At 38.2% G+C, this 20,036-nt stretch overlaps 1 protein-coding gene across 1 annotated transcript; it reads right to left on the reverse strand.

Moving 5' to 3' along the window:
- Positions 1–9,246: 9,246 nt before the first annotated feature.
- Positions 9,247–17,333, reverse strand: lrrc32 (leucine rich repeat containing 32). The gene is made up of 3 exons (XM_046040427.1): positions 17,153–17,333; positions 15,046–15,139; positions 9,247–12,906 (listed from the first exon to the last, which is right to left on the reverse strand). Exons 2-3 carry the CDS (start codon positions 15,133–15,135, stop codon positions 11,065–11,067), a joined length of 1,932 nt encoding a protein of 643 aa, XP_045896383.1. The 5' UTR covers positions 15,136–15,139; positions 17,153–17,333; the 3' UTR covers positions 9,247–11,064.
- Between the last annotated feature and the right edge of the window lie 2,703 nt (positions 17,334–20,036).

The raw sequence follows: 20,036 nt of genomic DNA on the forward strand, positions 1-20,036 counted from the left end.
GAAATAATCCGGTATCTGTGAGCGTCGTAGGTCTATTATAAGGTCAGTCCGAATGCAAAGACTGGTTTCTGGTGACCTTGCCTACCCCAGCTTTAAGTGGGTACAACAAGGAAGTTATAGTAAAAACTAATTTCTACTGAAATTCCTTTTTAAGAGGCACTTCCTACAATACAAAGACTCACTTCGACACTGAAACTTCAGAAGCTTCCCTTCGTAGAGAGGCTTGTGTAAGCTCAAAGTGCGTCACAGATCTAGCATGACTGTACTTGAACCATCCTGCAGTATAGATTTCATACAGGTCAGCTATTATTTAGTGCTATTTTTTAATCCTGGTGCAAATAGTTTGACTTTTTAAGAAACCTACAAATTCGTAATGTTTTTCAAGCCACTCTTATCAATTATTGATTATGTATATGACTGGGATTTTAATGCTTGACAGTATAACTTCACCTAAGTGACAATTTAACAGAAGTTTTTGCTGTTGCTGTGATTTTTCCACTTTACTACTCTTGAACTTAAACATATTTAGATTTTTAGTAGGCCTACACATAGATCAGGTTTTATAGAGTGCTATGAGCCATTTTTGGTTATACCTACTTACACTTGGCCTGAAATCACTTCAGGCGGCCAAAAAAAAGTTTCTGGAATTTATGGTGGCTCCTACTGGCAAATATAAAAACATATTTATTGCATTATAAAGATCATTTGAGCCAAGTTTTATGTTTATTGGACACTGTGCCTTGGTGTTAGATGTTTTTCTGTTGGCTCTGCACACTTGTAAAAGCCTTAATGCACACTCTGGTAGAGTCCAGCTTTTCCTCCTCATGTTGAAAGTGATCCACTGGGCTCCTGGGGGCTCATATCCAGCCTGCAGAGTCTGATTGGTTGGCCCCAACCTGAAGACATGTGGCTCTGTTTAGGAGCATGCTGATACCCTCCTCCCCTGCTTGGATAATGCTGCCCAAGTCCCACAGGGTAACACAGTTTACCCTGCTCTGCTGACTCACCTGACTGCGAAAACAACTACAAGAAACAATATCATTCCTGTTTTTTAGGAAGGAAAACTAGATTCGGTCCTTGTTTTCAATGTGGAATTTCTCAAATATTCACTGGATTACATAGACATTTAAGCATTATAACTTCTGATGTTTTGTCTAGTGCCACCAAATGCAGGTTGAAGTTTCCCCCAGCTAAGAAATATGGGGTTCATGCACTCTGATCGACCTCGTTCCATATTCCATGCCTCGACCATGCCAATCCTTAAATATCTGCCTTTTGTCCATCCCCCGCTCCAACTGCAAAACAAAAGGTGGTCCTGCCATTGCTGTTTTTGCCCGAAACCTTTGGAATCACCTTCCCCAAGATATCAGATTTGCAGAATATTTGGTCTGCTTTAAGCAGCTTCTAAAATCCCATCTCTATAGGCAAGCCTTTTTTATAGATCTCCTTCCCTGTCTTTCTGAGGAAGGTTAAATCAAGGGCAATTGGACTTGGTTGAAGATGTTTCGCCTCTCATCCAAGAGGCTTCACTTGTAATTGAATTTGAGGGAGTCCGACCTATTTAAGCTCTGAGGGGTCATTATCAAGGTGATAGATTCCACACCAAATGATGGATACGACTCCATCACCTTGAATAATGACCCCACAGAGCTTAAATAGTTCAGCGCTGTTGCTTAAATCATGTAATGCAAGCGTGCAGTGATCCATACACGCAGGATGTATTAATACAACAGATGGCTAAACTCTTAGCGGACAAAAGTCATTTTAACCATTTATGGTCTCATCTGAGAGGCTTCGTCAGTCCTTCACAAATTCAGTAGAAATGATGAAAGCTTTTGGAAATGTGATGAAACATCCTGAAAACCAAACAAGTCCAGCTGCCTTGTAGACATTCAAGATTCTTTATTGAAATACACCCAGAGACGGTGTATTTGGTGGTCTGGTTGCATTGTTGTTGACAATTAAAGTCATTTGAACCCTGTTGGAAAGATTATGGGTGTAACGGACCGGGTAGGAGTTTCCTCCATCATGTAATTTATCATTGGGGCCAGGGCAGCATTCCTTGAGCTTGAGTTTACTTGATTTCGCTTCTTTTTTCCCCTTAGGGTGAGTCCTTTGGTCCTACTTGGAAGGCTCACTGGTTCCTCTTGTCCAGAAAGTATTGGCTGAAGAGTAGTCTGTACTTTTTAAGATAAAACCATCAGCAAAAGTTAAGTTTCTCCACAGGATGTTAATTATACGTATCACACATACTCGTGAAGTGTGAGAGTACTATGAGTCATTGTGGTTTAGAAATACTTTATGGGTGTACAACCACAACCTTAAACTTAAAAGAAAAGCTTCTTTGTTGGACCTGAGCAACTTGAGTACAGGAGTCAATTCAGTCAGTGATCATTTAAACCAGCAATTATTGTTTTTGGGGGAGTTTTTTTTGGCCATTTGGGGGCAGCGCAGCAAGCTGGAAACACTGACATATTATCACCTTATAACATTCATATAGGGACTGTGTTAGCAAACAGTTGCCTATTTACACATCCAACAAACCCAAAAGCACATTCACTCAAAACCACAAAATGTCGACCTCATGATGGCGCTAGGTGAAAAGTCAGGGGATCACCACAGTCAGTAGGATTCATTCCTGGGAACCACGAATGTCTGCACAAAAGTTCACGACATAAAATAGTTGTTGAGATATTTCAGTCTGGACCAAGTGGTACACCAACCTACATTTCTATCTCTAAAGCCATGCAGCTAGCATGACTAAAAGAGGAATATATTCAGTTTTTTGTTCTCGTTTTTTGTTTTTTTGGTCTGTAGTCAAACATTTCTATAGGGGTGGGAGTTTTGCTGGAAAGTTGAATTTGTGACCTCAGTATTTCGGAAGTCCTGTGGCCCAGAGTAACAAGGACAATGTCTCTGCAGAGATCCGGTATTCATCTAATGACTGAATTCTCAGATGTACCACCAGAGATAATCCAGAAAAATCTGTTTTTTGGCATTTTGGGGAACCATCCTTTTAAGATCATTAAACATTCAGGTTACCTTCTGAGAGAAATATTTACAGCCTTGTTAAAGGGCCTGACATCAATCAGAAAACAAACTCTTCAGCATGTGCATGGGACAATAAAATGGGAAATTTGGCACAATATAGTGTTTATCTAACAGTCGTAGGCCCCAGATCTTGACCTGCCGTCAGGTTTATGTTGCCATCCTTAGCGCCGTGCCACTATCATGGCTAAAAAATGCTGCATTCATAAGTCATACCAGACAATGCTTATGTAAATTTGTGAGTGATGATGATTCAGTCCTTTTTCCATCTGTTTCAAGTCAAGATACACATCCTTGGGAGTATCTCATTGGAGATAGATGTGCATGTTGACCTCCTATGGTTGATTGGCTGTGCCTTGCTCCGTGATCTCCAGGCTGACTAGCAAACTAAGAGCAAACCGCATCCTATTATTCATCCACGGTAATCCCAGTGCTCCCATACAGCGCTCAGTATCCCGATTTATCGCCAAGGACCATGGGAAAGGTCAGAGGTGACCTGCTTGTGTTCATTTCCCTGTAGTTTCAAGAATTTGATGCTTTAATTCTTTAATTCTATGTGTTTTCAACATTAACCGTTCAGTTGTTGTATCTCGAGTTATTGCACGATTAAACAGCTGTTGTGCTTCAAGTCTGTGTTTAAAACGTTTGAGGAGGGCAGCAGACAAAATGCAAACAGGACACACATTTAAGACAATGGTATCATACTTCCTGCATCTGCTGTTTCTGCAAAAAGAGCATATTTACACTAATTACTTTGAAGTCTGTCCAAGAACATTGTGTTTAAGGCTGATTCACTTTGGAGTCAGACTGTTTGTTTTATGATCAGGACAAGGTCTTGGGCATATGGCTGTGAGATAAACACAGTATTATGCCAAATTTTCCATTTTATTGTCCCATGCACATGCTGAAGAGTTTATGTATCGACTGATGTGAGGTTATGATTAACCTGAAGGTGAGCAGATAATAAAAGTTTCAAGAGGACTGCAAATATTTCTCTCAGAAGGTAACCTGATCTTAAAGGTCCGGTATGTGATTCTAATCCAATACGTCTTTTTGTCAAATTCAGTGAATATCTCCTCACAGTCAGCCAGCTAAAAAAAAAAATCTGGTGTTTCTACACAACCCTGGCTCTGTAAAACAAACCAAGTGGCCTGCGCCCTGCCACCCTACACTATTCCAGGCAGGTAACTTTAAATGCCCACAGACATTCAGCCTGCTTTCTAGTTCACCTAGACATGCTGCTATAGTAGCAGGAGAGTTGTGAGTGTTGCCGTCTGGAGCAGGTGTGCTGGCTCTGGGACCATCTTGTCCCGTCGTACATGCTGTGTTCATTCTATTTTGTAGTATTTGTCATGGTATTGGATTTCTCCATCAGTTCCCAATAAACATTTTTTTTGGCTTACCTCTGATGGCATCTAGCAGATAGTTATACTTTCATTTGTCCAGATTTTGAGATATGAGCATTTCTTTGCAGAGACACTGTCCTTGTTACTCAGAACAGACTGTCAACAGGGCCGTAGCCGGGGCTTCAGGAATACTGAGGTCACGAGTTCAAGGTCTTCCTGCGCAACGCTCACTCCCAAACAAAATTCTGACACCAAAAAAACAAACAGCTTTAGCTTTGCTAATGGAGTGGCTGTAGAGATCGTGGGTCAATCTGTTTCACAAGAACTTGCAACATTGTTAAATGATTCCTTTCATAAACAGTTTTTCATTCATTTAGAAAGAGGACAACATTTGGATGCCTGGTTGGCTCTTTATCAGGTACAGAAAGGATGCATGATAACTATCTTTCCCCTTGAGGTAACATTGTTGTTGAATGATAAAGCACAAAAAATATTCACATTTTTGCTTGTTTACAGCAGGTGTTCAGGGCGAATGTTGTTTTCTCTTTCTTCACACTTTCTTTTACAAAATGTGTGACTAAGTGCCCCACTCCTGCTTTGGTCAAGCCGCCCCTTAAGAAAGAGCTCTTTTGATCTCAGTATGACTAAACTATGATAAATACAGGTTCATTTTTATTTATGACTCAATGCCCGGTCACAGAGACGAGGAAAAGTGACTTTCTTCAAATTAAGAAACCACAAATACTTCCCGTAGGCCTCCTCTGATTCTATCACTGCTCATCTTATAAACAAGAAAAAAACGTGGGGGAATTTTACAACAGGAGAACAGGAAAGGTCTTTGAAAGGAAATGATGCCTTTCGGCAGGTTGGCACAGCTGTGAGGGCTGGTAGGACTCCACCAGAACTTTGTTTTGTCTGTTGGTCATGAAAGGACGTAGCTACAGTCTTTAGCATACATACAGACTTAATGGTTATGAACAGGGAGGAACACAGTTTCCCTTCAGATGATCGTGACCCCACCTCTCCCTGAGGAAGAGAAGCTTTCCACTACTGTCTATTTTTTTCTCTGCCCTGGAGAGCTGATACAGTGCTGGAAAAATAAATAAAGTTAGAGTGTAGTAGTCTCATTTAATGTCCCAGTAGATTTCCTGAAACCATATAAGTAACATGGGGGGGTTGGTTATAAAATGAAAGTACCAAGCAGTTTATACAAGTACAGCTGAAATAATTAGTTGATTAATTAGTTAGACAAATGACATTGACATAATCTTTTAAAACTTAAAAAACTGTCAGTGCCTTCCAAAAACATTACACATCACTTTTGGAAATAATTCACTGTTTTCAGATCTGGCACGGATATGGTTAAGCTTAAAGACATGATGATGTATCTTTTCTTGAGAGGGCAGTCTTGACAAACAACCACAACAGCTTTTTGTGAGGATATTTTTTGAACAAACGACTATGCTGTCACTTCACCGGTAAGGAGAGTCTTAAGGGCAGATTGCCATGAACTTTACAGAGCATGTACATGCTCCCAAGAGGATGCACACTTTCCATTTTGAACACTCCTATCAGCCTTCCTCTTGGACCGCCATCAGGCCAACATGTCAGCTTTGCTTTGCTCAAGATCTCTAATCTAACAGGCAGTTTGCCATTTCCTGTGCACAATGCATGAGCCCTGATTGGAGGGCCAGTTATTCTGAAAGTGAACAAACTACCATTCCCTTAATTAATAAGAGCCTCAGAAAACATATATACATACAGCGGTGGCAGAATTACTCGGATATCTTACTTAAGTAAAACTACCAATACCACAATATATAGGTACTCCTATAGTAGTAAAAGTCATTCATTAAGCACAAAAGTATCAAACGTAAAAGTAGGCCTACTTGTTCTGTGAATCTATATTAATATGTTTTACATTATTAGAGCATTAATACTGATGATTAAATGATCAGTAGCAGTTAGTGGAGCTAACTAGTTTTAACCATCTTATACAAGTTTGGTTGTCCAGTGGTTCCTAACCTAGGTGTTGTGCACCGACGAAGATAAATCCAAGGTATCGTGAGATGATTTATGGGAGAGGAAACTGCTACAAACATTTCTATTAATATTTTGGACTTTTCTCTCATCTTTGATTTTTAGTGCAATATTGGATAATTGGATTTAACAGAAATCCTGTAGAGATTAGAGGGGGAATGTCCCGTCAACAACTCATAGACCTGTGACATGACAACGTGGTTAAACTGTGACCAGCCGCTTGTTTAACTTTTAACAAATTGTATAAGCTGATTATATGTTTGTTTTAATGTTAAGTCTTGACCTGAAAAGTAAATAGCAACTACAGTTCTCAAATAAATGTAGTGGAGTAAAAAGTGCAAAATCTTAATCTGAAATGCAGTGGAGTTAAATATAGTAACATACATGCACCTCAAAAATCAAGTTACAAAGAAGTTTTCTTTTTGAAGCTACAGCCAGCAGCTAGCTAGCTTAGCAGAAAGACTAGCAAGACTCTGTCCAACTGTAACTAAATCTGCCTACCAGCACCTCTAAAGTTCACTAATTATATAATAATCTAATTTATTTAACCAGTACAAAAACCGAGGCGTAAAGTTCAGGTGAGTGTTTCGCCCATAGCTGAACATTAAGCCAGAAAACATTAAACTGGCTCAAGTAGGACAGCACACTTCACTGTAGGTCCTCTGTTATGTAACCTGCTGGAAGCTGGCAGCAGAAGAGCTGCACTTGTTAATTAAGGCGGTGAGCAAACACAACTCTCACCCATATAAACACAGTCTAGACAGTCCCAGATACAAGATAAAAAGGATATAGATTACTTCTGTGGTTTCCTGTAGCTGCATACTGAGCAACAGTTAAATAAGCAAATTCTTTATTATAAATCCAACCACACAAACTACAGTTGCTAAAACAGTCTTTTGTGTCTTTTAATGTTTCAGAATATTATGTTTTTTATGCTTCAAAGTCTTATTCTGGTAAAAGAAAACAATAGTGTTTATGGTATTTATTAACTTTTTTTTTTTTAACTATACCCTAGCAAAAATATATAGACAAAACTACAATATATTTATTATTTAAACAAATACATGCTTCACAGCATGGATGAGCTTCTTCAAAGTTCAAGTTAAACAGCATCCTCTTCTTTAAACACTTCACGATGTTTTAAACAGCTTCACTGTGTATTTTAGGGCAGTATTTAAATTAAATACAAACACCCACTGACATGTTGATAATAGTGCCACGCTAGAAAATGTAAACCGATGGGATGTTTCGTTATTAAGACAAAAGACCCTTTCTAACTGAACATTTTTACCAAGCATCTGTGAGTTTCACATTTCTATCTTGAAAGTGATGATAAATGCCTTTTCCCCATTTACGTAAAACAGCCGATGGCCCGTGGACAACTTCCTGTACCACCCTGCACAGTAAATTATCTTCAGTAACTGCGTGTGTCTCTCTCCTGGGGGATGGAGGGTCTGAGTCACAGAGGGTAAAAAGCTTTTATTAGACAGTTAATAAAGCTTCTCATGCTGAACAGCACTTTCTCAGTCTTTAAGCCTTAATCCAAATGTAAACTCAGGAGGTAGAAAGGCCAGAGGAGGAGGTCAAAACTATCAAAATAAAAGCCTCAGCTCTGGGTGAAAGAGCCTGATAAAATGTAACAATGAAAGGGAACCTTGTAGCTATTTTATTTTTCATTTTCTTTTATCTATTTTTATTGTTTTTTTAAAATCCATTTTATTTAATTGCTTTTATTAATAAAATTTCAGTTTATTTCTTTTGTGCATTAATATCAAATTGCCTTATTATGTGCTTGACTGTACAACAGTTGTACGAAAGGTGCAATACAAATAAAATTTGTCTGATTTATTCATTTCAAGGTTAAGTTTACCCAAAGTACAATAAATATGCTGTCTATTCAGAAGTTTCACAGCCCCTGAAAACTTCAAAATTTTCTCTCACATTAAGCATTAATGACTGGAAAGGCAACATCCAAAGTTAAAGTTTGGTTGTTATATCGTGATTCAACTGTGCTGTATCCTGATTGGTCCACAAAATACGTAACATCCCATTTTTCTAACTGAGCCCCACCCACTTTAACCAGCGCAAAGAGCAAAGCAAAGTATTGCACCTCATATTTATTAGTTAAACGTGAAGCTACAGGCAGCAGCTAGCTTAGCACAAAGACTGGAAACAGGGGGAAACTGCATCGCACTGCGTACATGTATACATGTATATCACATCCACCTCTGACATGTACATAATAATATTTTACTCCTGCACCCTTTGCACTCTGCTCACTGCACTATTTGTCAATATGTCTATATTGTTTTTTGTTCAGTGTGTATATTTGTGTTGTCTATACTGTAGCCTGTGTCTCATTTATTTTATTATTGTATTATTGAATGAGTGAGCACACTGTGAGCAATGTACAATCCTGAGTCAAATTCCTCATATGTGTACACATACCTGGCAATAAAGTTGATTCTGATTCTGAACTGCTAGCCCGGTTGTGTCCAACGATGACAAAATCCATGTATCAGCATTTCTAAAACTCTGATTGTGCTAAGCTAAGCTAATCGGCCGCTAGCTGTAGTTTCATATTTAACGTACAGACAATCAATTTTCTCATCTAACTTGCTGCAAGAAAAATTATGAGCATCACATCAAGTAAAATAGCACAATAATGTCTGTTTAACTATGTGTTTAAACTCTTTACAAAACTCCAGACATAATAAATATGTACAGAGTGAAATATAATTTTAAGGTATTATAATACCTAGCTATCTGAATAATGAGGAAAAATGAAACTTAAAATGGTCTGGTGGTAATGCTGTGTTCAGAGGTTTATATGTTTTTGTTACACAAATAATGTCTCACACAGTGTTAAAGTGTAGAAAATTCATTTGGTACAAAATATTGCTTACATTACAAAAAAAACATTGCAGGATGAGAATAGTTCCAAATCAGCTTGTCTTGTAGATAATAAAAAATAACTATTATAATAATCATTTTATGACCGAGCACATTAAAATAGTATGAATCTGTGGATCCCAGTGTAGCCCGCTACAATACAGCGCTGGATTTTATAATCATTTATTTATTTAGAAAAATATAGTATGTATATTGTACTTCTATATCACAGTTATTAATTTCAGTGCTTAGTTCAGCTTTCAACTTCGTCTCTAAATGGTGCTGAAACATTTTCATGTTGAATATTATGTCCAGGGGGGAGCACCTCAGGCCTGGGATCAATACAGAAAACATGCTGTTTAAAATGTCCGTTTTAGTTATTTCCGGTAAAACATTTCTTCATTTCTTAGTGTTAACAGTCACAGAACAAGATACAATCACACAAACAAGAGGAACATTAAAGTGCAAACTACATAAAGGGTAAAGGGATGGCTTCATTAAAAACCTTCGGACATCTCAGATGACTCTCAACCTACATGTACTTCATTTAATCATACTTCATCCTCCATGAGTAGAGCATTTTGTTTCATGACCTTTTGTAGTGTTATGTTCTTTATTTTTAGCTTGAAGGAAATTCCACTCTCATATACTATGACTGAACGTCACTGAGTAAAGACATCTGACTCCACCTCGTTCAAGCCTAAAATACGCTTATTTGCTTTCTTGCTGAAAGCCACATGACACGACTGATACCACTCTCATGTGTGTACCATTAATTTAAAGCCAGGAGGTGGTTAGCTAAGCTTAGCTTAACTTAGCATGAAGACTAAAAACAATAGGAAAAAGCTAGCTAAGCTCTGTCCAAAGGTAAAAATCTGCCTGCCAGCACCTCTAAAACTTTATGTTTAACACTTATGTGCCAGACTGTTTCTTCGAGTAACTTTCTTGAGTTTCTGTGTTACTGCATACAAATTAAAGAGATGTTAATTGGTGAGCTTTAGAGGTCATCACCTCTAATTTAATAGGTGGAGTTTGTTACCTTTGGACAGAGCCAGACTAATTGTTTCGTGCCATTTGCAGTCTTTAAGCTAAGCTAAGCTAACCAGCTGCTGCCTGTAAGTTCGTATTTAGAACACAGACGTGTTAGAGGTATTAATCTTCTCATATAACTTTAAGCAAGAAAGCGAATAAGCAGATTTTCCAAAAACCTTTCCTTTAACATTTTATGTCTTTCACTGTGGTCTGTCAGTGTAGAAATGGGCAACAGTGTTTTAGTGTGGATTTTATCCTCCTTTTACATTCAATAAACTGATGTGGTTTGATATCAAAACCAAGCAGGAAACACCTCTGCTTTAGCCATGAGTCTCTAAAATTGCAGTCCCTGAAATATCCACTACTGTACATGGTGACTGCAATAAACTTCTTACTTTTAGAAGTCCATTAAAAAAGTCCTATCTTCTGTAAGACAGTACAAGAAGAATATTTTCCACAAGAAGTGGTGGATTCAATAGTTTATCTATTGTATTGTTATTGTATTATTTCACTTGGAATGGTAGTGGTAAACCCAAACCAAGGCTTTAAATCGTCACTTCAGAAGACTTTGGGTGACATCACAGATATTACATTCATGTTTTTCCACTGTCTGTGGTTCAAACCTACAACCTCCTCGTGAACAGAAATTAGAAAAGTCCCAATAATGAATTCCTTCATGGTCCTGCACGTGCACTGTTCATTCACATTAAGCTCTAAAGCTTCGGCTGTGCTTTCGTTTCCTTGTGTGGCAACATCTAACCAACAGTCCCAGCACGATCATCACAAGTAGCGCTATCACAACAACAAGGACAACATAGTTTTGGATGCCTGCTCTATGACACATTTCCGGAGTCAGATTCCCGATGTTGACCAGTTCTGAATACTCCTCGTAAATGCAGGTCACCTTCTCAATGTCGGGGACGACCACGGCTGAGTGCTGGACCATGTGGAGGAAGCCGAGGTTTCTGCAGCAGCTCAGTGGGTTGGATCCCATGTAGAGGATTTTAAGTGAGTGTTCCAGGGTGAGCATGGTACTGTAGTCCAGAGTGACCAGGTTGTTGTTCTGCAGGTTTAGCGACTCAATGGAGGACGTTTTGATCCACGTAGGTAGAATGGTCAGCTGGTTGAAGGACAGGTCTACGTCTCTGAGACACCTCAGTGAGGAGAGATCTGTATTTAGACTGGAAATGTTGTTTTTCCTCAGGAAGAGGTGAACCAGAGAATGCTCGAGACCAGAGAGGGAGTCTTTGTCCATGTCTAAACCCGGGTTCAGGGACAAGTCCAGTAATATCAGAGGGGTGTTGGCAAATGCGTTTGCAGGCAGAGTCCTCAGATTGTTGTCAGAGAGGTACAGGTACTGCAAGTTTGGTATGGAGGTAAATGAGACACAATCTGGAGAATCCTGGTGGCTTTGGTCCGAGGCACAGATTTTCAGGTCATTCTGCTGGAGATGCAGGTGTTTAATACTTGGAAGTCTTCGGAATATTTGATGATCCAAGGTGGTGAGGTCGTTCCCTTGTAAGAAAAGCTTTTCCAGCGATTGCAGAGTGTTTTTCCCAAATGTCAGGCTCTGCAGCGAATTATAGCTGAGATCGATAATCTTTACTCTCCTTAGATGAAATTTATCAGTGATAGAAAATGAACCAATACAGTTATTGCTCACATTCAGGACCTCGAGTAATCCCATACCACTAAAAAAGGACTCTGGTATGCTTTTGAGTTGGTTGAAACTCATGTCCAGGTATCTCAGGTGATTTAAATGAAATGTTGTATTTTCATCAGGATTTCCTGTGACGTTGATGCTCTGAAGTTGGTTCCGTGAAACGTCCAGGTATTTGAGCATGTTTTTCTTAGGTAAAAGAGGAAAGTAGAGCATTTTATTTTCACTCAGATCAAGAGAGAGAAGATGATACCTATCATTTGATTCTGTGCTTTGGAAAGACTCCATGCTGTTCTTGCTGAGATTGAGCAGTTTTAAGTTGTAGAGGTTGAAGTCTGTGATGCAAGTGATTGAGTTCTTGGACAGATCGAGTTCAGTCAGATGATTCAAGGAGTCAAAAGCTCCACCTTCAATCTCCATGATGACGTTATTGTGGAGGCTGATTTTCGTCAGGGCCAAGGATCCACTGAAAGTGTTATTTGCTATTTTGGTGATGCTATTGCTGTTGAGAGAAAGGTTTGCCAGCAATGGAGAATCAGCCAGGAAATAGTCAGACATTCCTGTGTACAGCCCATTGCTTGAAAGATCAAGTGACTCTACAGCTGTAAGAGGCCCAATGTTGATTTTGGAGCGAGCAAAAACATTCAGATGATTCCTAGACAGATCCAGGACTTTTAGATCAGTCATGTCTTTGAAGAGTCCCGGCTGGATGAAGTGGATCTTGTTGGAGTGAAGATTCAGATGACGGAAGCCGGTGTGGTACGCGAGAGTTTCCTGGGTGAGATTTTGCATCTGATTACGAGAAAGGTCCAGCATCTGGACGCCATGAGGAAGGTTGTCTGGAGCGCTTCTAAGGCTCAGATCACTGCAAAACACATTCATCTGGACCTGCGAATAAAGACAAAACACACAAGTCTGATTATGTCGGCATACTGCCAGATTGCCTGACCATGACACAATACAGACCAAATGTTTAAACTGTACAGTCGATTTATGAGTCAGTGTATCTACAGCATGTTCTTGGCAGCAACACAGTCCTCTGAGGTTTATGATAGCTATTCCTCTTTAAATTAACTCAAGAAGTTAACTGCTATTTGGTGACTTATAATATAGCTCTTATGCTCAAATTCTTTTACCAAGATAACAGCTTTAAAAGAAAGATTTTTCCTATTTAAAGACAACACGCAGCACAGCTTCATTATCAGCGTAGCGTTTTCATCATATTCTCTCCCTTTTCTCTTAATTAACAATTCAAATATTGTTAGGTTATTGTTAGGTTAAGTGCATTTTATAATTCAAACCATATGGCCAGAAAGCCTTCTGTCCAAAAGCAGCTCATAAAACGGTCCCCTTCTCTGTTGTTTCTCCGAGGCAGAGTCCATTTAGCTTTTTTGCATATTTGTGGTATCCTGAAAGTGTCATTCCTGGTTGCTTACAAGCCAGACATAAACAAACACGTTGATTTATTGAAGAACTACTGGAGGGCAAATCATCTTGTATCTGTCATCAGGCATTGAGAAACAAATGCATATTTTATATGAAAGTATCATAATTTAAAATGTGGTCTTTTCTCTGTGACGTCTGGTATTAACAGTGAAATGCACACTGCTTGTGTGGCGTGCAAAAGCTTACATTCCTAAAAACCTTCTAAGCCTCTGTTTGTATAACATCGGATAAATGTGTGTTTGTTTACATCACATTTAGTCATAGTAATACTGTAACAAATGACTACCAGTCCAACAGATGGGAACTAAGACAAGAAACACTCCTTTGAAACAGTTATTGGTGGTTGCTATAATCACTCTTCCTCTCCATACTGGACCATACTGACTCCAGTGTGAGAGACAGGGGGCAAAATTCTTGTCTTTCTAAAGGTAGCGAGTCTTCAGCAGTCCGAGTTAAATACATCACGTAATTTTCCTCTAAAGTTACAGTCTTCCTCATCAGACATTGTTTCCTTACTGAGGGAAAGTTGCATTGAATTTTATACTTCAAAAGACTGAAACTGTCGGGTGTCCTGGTGGTTTATTTTCATGCTAAAATCTGTGCATCCTCTGTCCACCTGGAAAACATGTGTGCTGGAACTGTGATGTTCCTGGTTTGAGTCCGATCTAGAACTTTTGTTTTTATTGTTCTTTTTGTTATTGTTTTTAAAATTAGGGAGAGAAAGAGAGGGAATTGTTATTAGTATTTTTAACTACACATCTACAATTTTGCTGTATTATTTATTTTCAGTAGCAAAATCCCATTTCATCTGTAACATGTTTTGATTTCACACTTAATTTGGAAATGTTAACGCCTGTTTCCCATGCCAATAAATTTCCATTGAACCTAACAAAATTCAAATGAATGACATGCTGGCCAGATACACTACAGCATGGCCACAACCCGAGTCTGTGTTTAAGTTTTTGAAACACCTAACATCACTGAATGGGTTTTCTATCACCAACTGCTGCACATCATAGCGATTCAACCGGTATCCACTTCATTAAAGCTGTTCTCCGTATTTGCTGGTCTTTCCTTGGAAAAGACAATGTTACATTTCCAGTTTGTTACATAGTTAGAACAACTAATGCAAAACTAAATGATTAGCCAGAAACTCTTTAAATTTATACATATTCTCTGCAGCGTAACACAAAAACGCTCTTTTTCTTCCGTCAAGATCAAATAGTGTTTCATTGTCCAAATATTAAAGCCTGAAGGTCTGGCAGCAGAAAAGTTCAAGAGCTAAAACTAATAAACCGGATCTGCTCAGGTCGAAAGCTTTTAAATAAACTATCTGCCTGGAGGTAATCTGAAAATATCTCAAGCACCTGATGGATTCAGTGTCTCATCTCTGTTGCCTTAGGCAACCGATCAAAATAAACAGCAGATGAAAAAAACCCTACATATATTCAGTATTTATTTAACTGGACGTGTGAGGAATGTGAACAGAAGATGAGAAAAAAACAGAATGTAAATGTGTATGTGCCATTGATGGACCACTACTAGTAGTGTGTGTCTCTGTTGTTATCAGGCTTTACTTACAACTTGGCATGGAGGGAGGTGGCGGGGAGGGCGTGAGGATGCCGCCACGCAGCTGACCAACAGCGGGAAGAGCAGCTGGAAGGCGGCCATGGTGCTGCAGCACAGGGAGAGTCCAGAGCACACGAGTTAGAAACACGCGAATGCAGGAAGCATGCTGTAGGTGATATGACTTGAAAAGGGAAGGAAGAGGGAAGTAAGCCTACCTACTGTGTGACATGACAGTGCTATTTATGCCATGCGATACAAAAGGGGCTTTTTCTTACTTTGAATGCTTTGACATTTCTCTTTTACACTTTTATACACACTGTATTTAGCTGCGGAACTGGTTATACTGAGAAAGAATGACTAAGCAAATGAATCTAAAAGGTTTCCATGAGTTATGAGTTATGAGTAAATGTAATAAAGTCTGTACTGAAGGTTATTGTTTGGAAATCAGAGAGTGTTTTGTCTGGCCATAATGAGTCATCACAAGTCCTGTGCCTCATTATGTTGCGGAAACTTACTAAAATATTTCCTGATAGGTTCCCCTGAGCAAAACAAAACAACATGCAACTTCGCAGGGCAGACAATGTGGGAGTAATTAGCATCGCAGTAATGGTAAATACCCATGGGGATGATAACGACATGGAAATGTAGGTGAGGTTTGCAGACAGCGAAAACAGCCATTGAGGTTTTATAAATTAGAAATGCTATCAGTTTTTGCTGTAAAAACGCACCTACTGTTGATTTCAGTGTTAAAAATGAAAAAGTTTCATTTAGTTCATGTGAAATCTTTCCTTCACTCACAATGTGAGACCTTCACATAACCACAGATTTGCTCTCCGAGTCTGTGCAAACGCAAATTCAATCAAGACATTCATCACAGTACTCTCATGTGATGTTTTGTGAGTAAATGCCAGCTATAAGCAGATGAAGAGCGCTTGTAGCTGCATAAAATACAGACACATGATTAATTTAGTAATTCTGATAGAAATGTGAAATTTCTATTTTGTTCAATACACACCTTAACAATCATTAACTGCTAACTTAGGATAAAAAAATGTGCACCACTTTTTTATTATTGATGTGAACAATAAAAATACACAAAGTTCATCACACAAGTTCCTTGCATAACACTTATAAACATTTACAATCTGATAAAGCATTGTGGTTGTTAATCAGCAGCCAGAAAGATGAACAGAAGCAACACTTCCAAGTACGTTGGTATTTAAGTATAATTCTGAGGTACTTTCCATTTTATGCTTCTACTCCATTACACTATTTGACAGCTACTACTTACAGCAACTGACAGATTTTAAATTTAGATATTATATTTAAAACATAAGAAAAGAAAAAAAAGTTAAATTAGCTCCACCTCGAGCATCTACAACAGTAACATGCTGCTCACACACTGATGCATCACTATTAACCTAATAATGTTATATATAATATAGCAAAAGACATTTTTCTGCAGAATCAATGCTTTTACTTTCTTTAAGTACATTTTGCTAATAAAAAATGTGTTTTTTTTCAGTGGAACTGTAAGTTTGAAGCAGGAGGACCAGGAATACTGTGAGTATTTAAAAGTGAAGAAACTTCCCGTCTATTTTGGTGATATCACATTTTTTAAGATTCTTCTTAACAAAGTATAAAAAAATTTTCATTTATGTTATTTAAAAAATCTTGTTTACATATGGCATAATTCACACATTGATCACATTGAGCATCTAGAGCTTCTCATACTTTTCCTGCTTAGTCCCTGCAGATTTTCCATCTTATTCAATTAAATATTTTTTTTCAAATGCCTTTTCAGGCCAGTTATTGCAAAACATGTACCTAAATCATATGTTTTTAGTGTTGAATCTTGCCTGCAAACTAGTCACTGACAAGACTTCTGTACTTTCATTTTTCATTTTTAATGCTTGTAAATTACTTGTAAATGAGTATTTTTACATTGTTGTATTGGTACTTTTACTTAAGTAAAGCATCTTAGTACTTCTTCCACCACTGCAATTTGTAACCATGCACACATACTCCACCAAGCAGCATCTGCTCCCACTGTCTAGTCCAAGTCGCCCCGAAACCAAAGCATTAAACAACATGCTTTTTTAGAGAGTTGAACATTTACCTTACTTTCAGCTGATGACTAATCTTCGCAGTGCCTCCTGACCATGTTGATTTCACATCCTCAGTGCACACACCCACCCACTCACAGATCGATAGTAACAAAGCAAACACCGCAAACCAAAAGCTCCTCTCAGCTGACTCTTTCCTCCACAATGCGTGGCTCCGGCTGCTGTCCAGCCATCACATCCTGTGAGAATATCCTGCATCGCTCGGCCCTCTTCCCTCCTCCCACTGTTCTCAGGGAAATGCCTTATAAGGGGTCCAGTTTTATGCTCCACTTCAAGGAGACACAACCCCCCCTCACCCCCACCCACCCCTACAAATATACCCTCTCACCCCTAAACTCTGGATGATTTCTTTAGAAATAGTTTGGATGTTTTCACACACCAATCTCCATTTGGAATTTTGAGCATTTTAATATGTTTCTTTCTTTTAGGGCAACCTTTTAAGGGCAAATTTTTCAAAAGAGAGAACACGTTGATGCTCCATATCTACACCCAGAGAGAACACAAAATGTCAGCAGCAGTTATTGATAGATTTGTCTTCCCATTGGACATGTGTGGGTGTGTTGAAAAATCACACATCCTTTTCAAGACTGTGGGCGTAAGTCTGATTTGTCATGTGGGTTTTCTCTGGTTAGCCATACTGTAAACAAACAACACTAATTATAAGACCAGTTTACACATACAGACAATTAGCTATAAATAACACAAATGTCTGAACCAGCTGGGAAAGCAAATTAGTAAAACTTTCTCCCACTTTATACAATAACTTTCTAAGTGCTCTTGAGCAAAGCACTGAACCTCTGACTGCTTTAGTGGAGCTGTTAAGTGGTGGACTGTACTGTGAGTATTTTAAGTGTAGAAAACCTCTTTGTTTTGGCAGAATCATGAGCTACTGACTGTTTTTTTGACTTGTTTTTAAAAAATTTGTTCTATAACAATTATATTTTTCTTGCCTCTTAACTACTGATGTATCTGCAAAACATCAACCTTTGAAATAGCTTATTTAGCTTGAGTGTTTTCTAAACCCAAAAATAGAACTTTAAAATGTTTATTCAAAATCCCCTAATTTTAAGATGAGTGGTTTTCAGAGGTTTTGATGCCATGTATAATATACTATTTCTTCTTCTTCAGGAAGGTTCACATTAATGTATAAATGTGTGTCGTTCCTCGACAGAGGAGGAAGAAGTATTAAAGGTCCCATATTATGCAAAATGCACTTTTTGATTTCTAAATACCCCCAAACTATGAGAAAAAAAATCCCCTCTAATTTTCTCCTGTCCCATCTTTTAGTAAATGTGTGTGCAAACATGACTTGAATTTGGCTCCCTTCTTGGCATCATGGAGAGATCTGCGTAGCATAGGACCTCCTCCAGTCCTTCATCGCAGTAGACGGACCTGCTCATTGAATACACCGCTCTCAGCACCACCCCGTCCAACACAACACCAGGTGGCCATTTCATCACTCTGTCGACTCTTGTGCTAAAGAACGAGGACGAGGACGACTACTACTACTTCTTCGTACGTATTCAATGTAGCCTCTTAACGAAATGCACTCTGTATAGCAGTTTGTCCGTTTGGGCTACTGTAGAAACATGGCGGCACAACATGGTGACCGTGGTGTATGTAGATAGAATTGGCTCCTTCTAAGGTAATAAAACGGTCCATTATATAAGGTCTTTATACACCACTGAAAACATAGTTATGTATATTAAAATTAATTACTGTCAATAGATCCTCCTAAATATTTGCATTTTAGTTGCTGTCTCTTTAAGGGAGGGAGGCCTTAATGAGAAAGGAGCTAAAACAAAGAGAATAAAGTGTTTTTTGAACACAGCCTGTAAACATTTACTAGTTATATAAAGTATATATATATATATATAGTTATATACTAGTTATAACTATAATCCTGAAAATATGGGACCTTTAAGCCTCAATTCCTTTTTGGCCACTTGGGGGAATCACAACACACTGTAAACACTGACACAATAAAACAATAAAAAGTTGATATGGTGAACTCATTAGCCAAACAGTGGCTTATTTACATACCCAGCAGTTACAGAGCAGCAATATAATTTATTTATTATATATAATATATAATTTATAAGTCATGTTTATGTCCTGATGAATAAAACTCCAATATTTGTATCTCCTTTTAGTTTTCGTCTGCTCATGTTTACCTTTGTGAGTTGAGTGAATAACATACAGTATATTCATTTGACCCATTGTTTATTAACACATTAATTAGTGCAGCTTAAAAGTATAAAAAGTAAACGGGCTGACTAAATCTGCATTGTGAGCCCTTTTATTTATGTGTGAGCAGCATTTTTCTCTTGTGTGTTGTCAAGGTGGACCTTAATTCTACTTTTTTATATACACTGAAGACTGTTTTTTATATTGGTTGAAAGCTCCAGACCTTCAGCGGGGAATGTTTTATCAGCTGCAGTTTCTACTGATATTTTGTTTCTATAACTACTGCTAGACGTCAAACTTCAAATGTTACTTAATAGTTTACTACTACTTTAATAGTATCTATAATACTACATCATAAGTTGATGTTTTGTGTAGAAAAAGTCTGTTTATGTGTCAGATAAATGCAGTGGAGTAAAAAGTACAAGATTTCTCTCCTTAGTGGAGTATAAGTATAAAGAGAAGAGTAAAACGAAAATAGTCAAAGTTCAAGTGACTCAAAATTGCACTTCTAATTAATCACTTTCTACAACTGACACTGAGTTTACAAGAAGTATTCAGATATCGGTAAAAATATAATTACCACATTTTTTGTTTTCCATGTTGTTCAGATATTTTTCAAATTCCTTCTCTTGCAGGTTGATATTATTGTACAAATCTGTTTGCAATGGGTGGTGGAAGAGATATTTTTGA

This window comes from Micropterus dolomieu, linkage group LG23 (assembly GCF_021292245.1).
Source record: "Micropterus dolomieu isolate WLL.071019.BEF.003 ecotype Adirondacks linkage group LG23, ASM2129224v1, whole genome shotgun sequence".
Taxonomy (NCBI): Eukaryota; Metazoa; Chordata; class Actinopteri; order Centrarchiformes; family Centrarchidae; genus Micropterus; species Micropterus dolomieu.

What these genes read in the sequence shown, in the direction of transcription:
- lrrc32 (XM_046040427.1), bottom strand. Translation starts at nt 15,135, where the DNA reads ATGGCCGCCTTCCAGCTGCTCTTCCCGCTGTTGGTCAGCTGCGTGGCG. An exon ending in ACCTCCCTCCATGCCAAGTT is followed by an intron (nt 12,907 to 15,045) that starts GTAAGTAAAGCC and finishes CTTTATTCGCAG; the next exon opens with GTCCAGATGAATGTGTTTTG.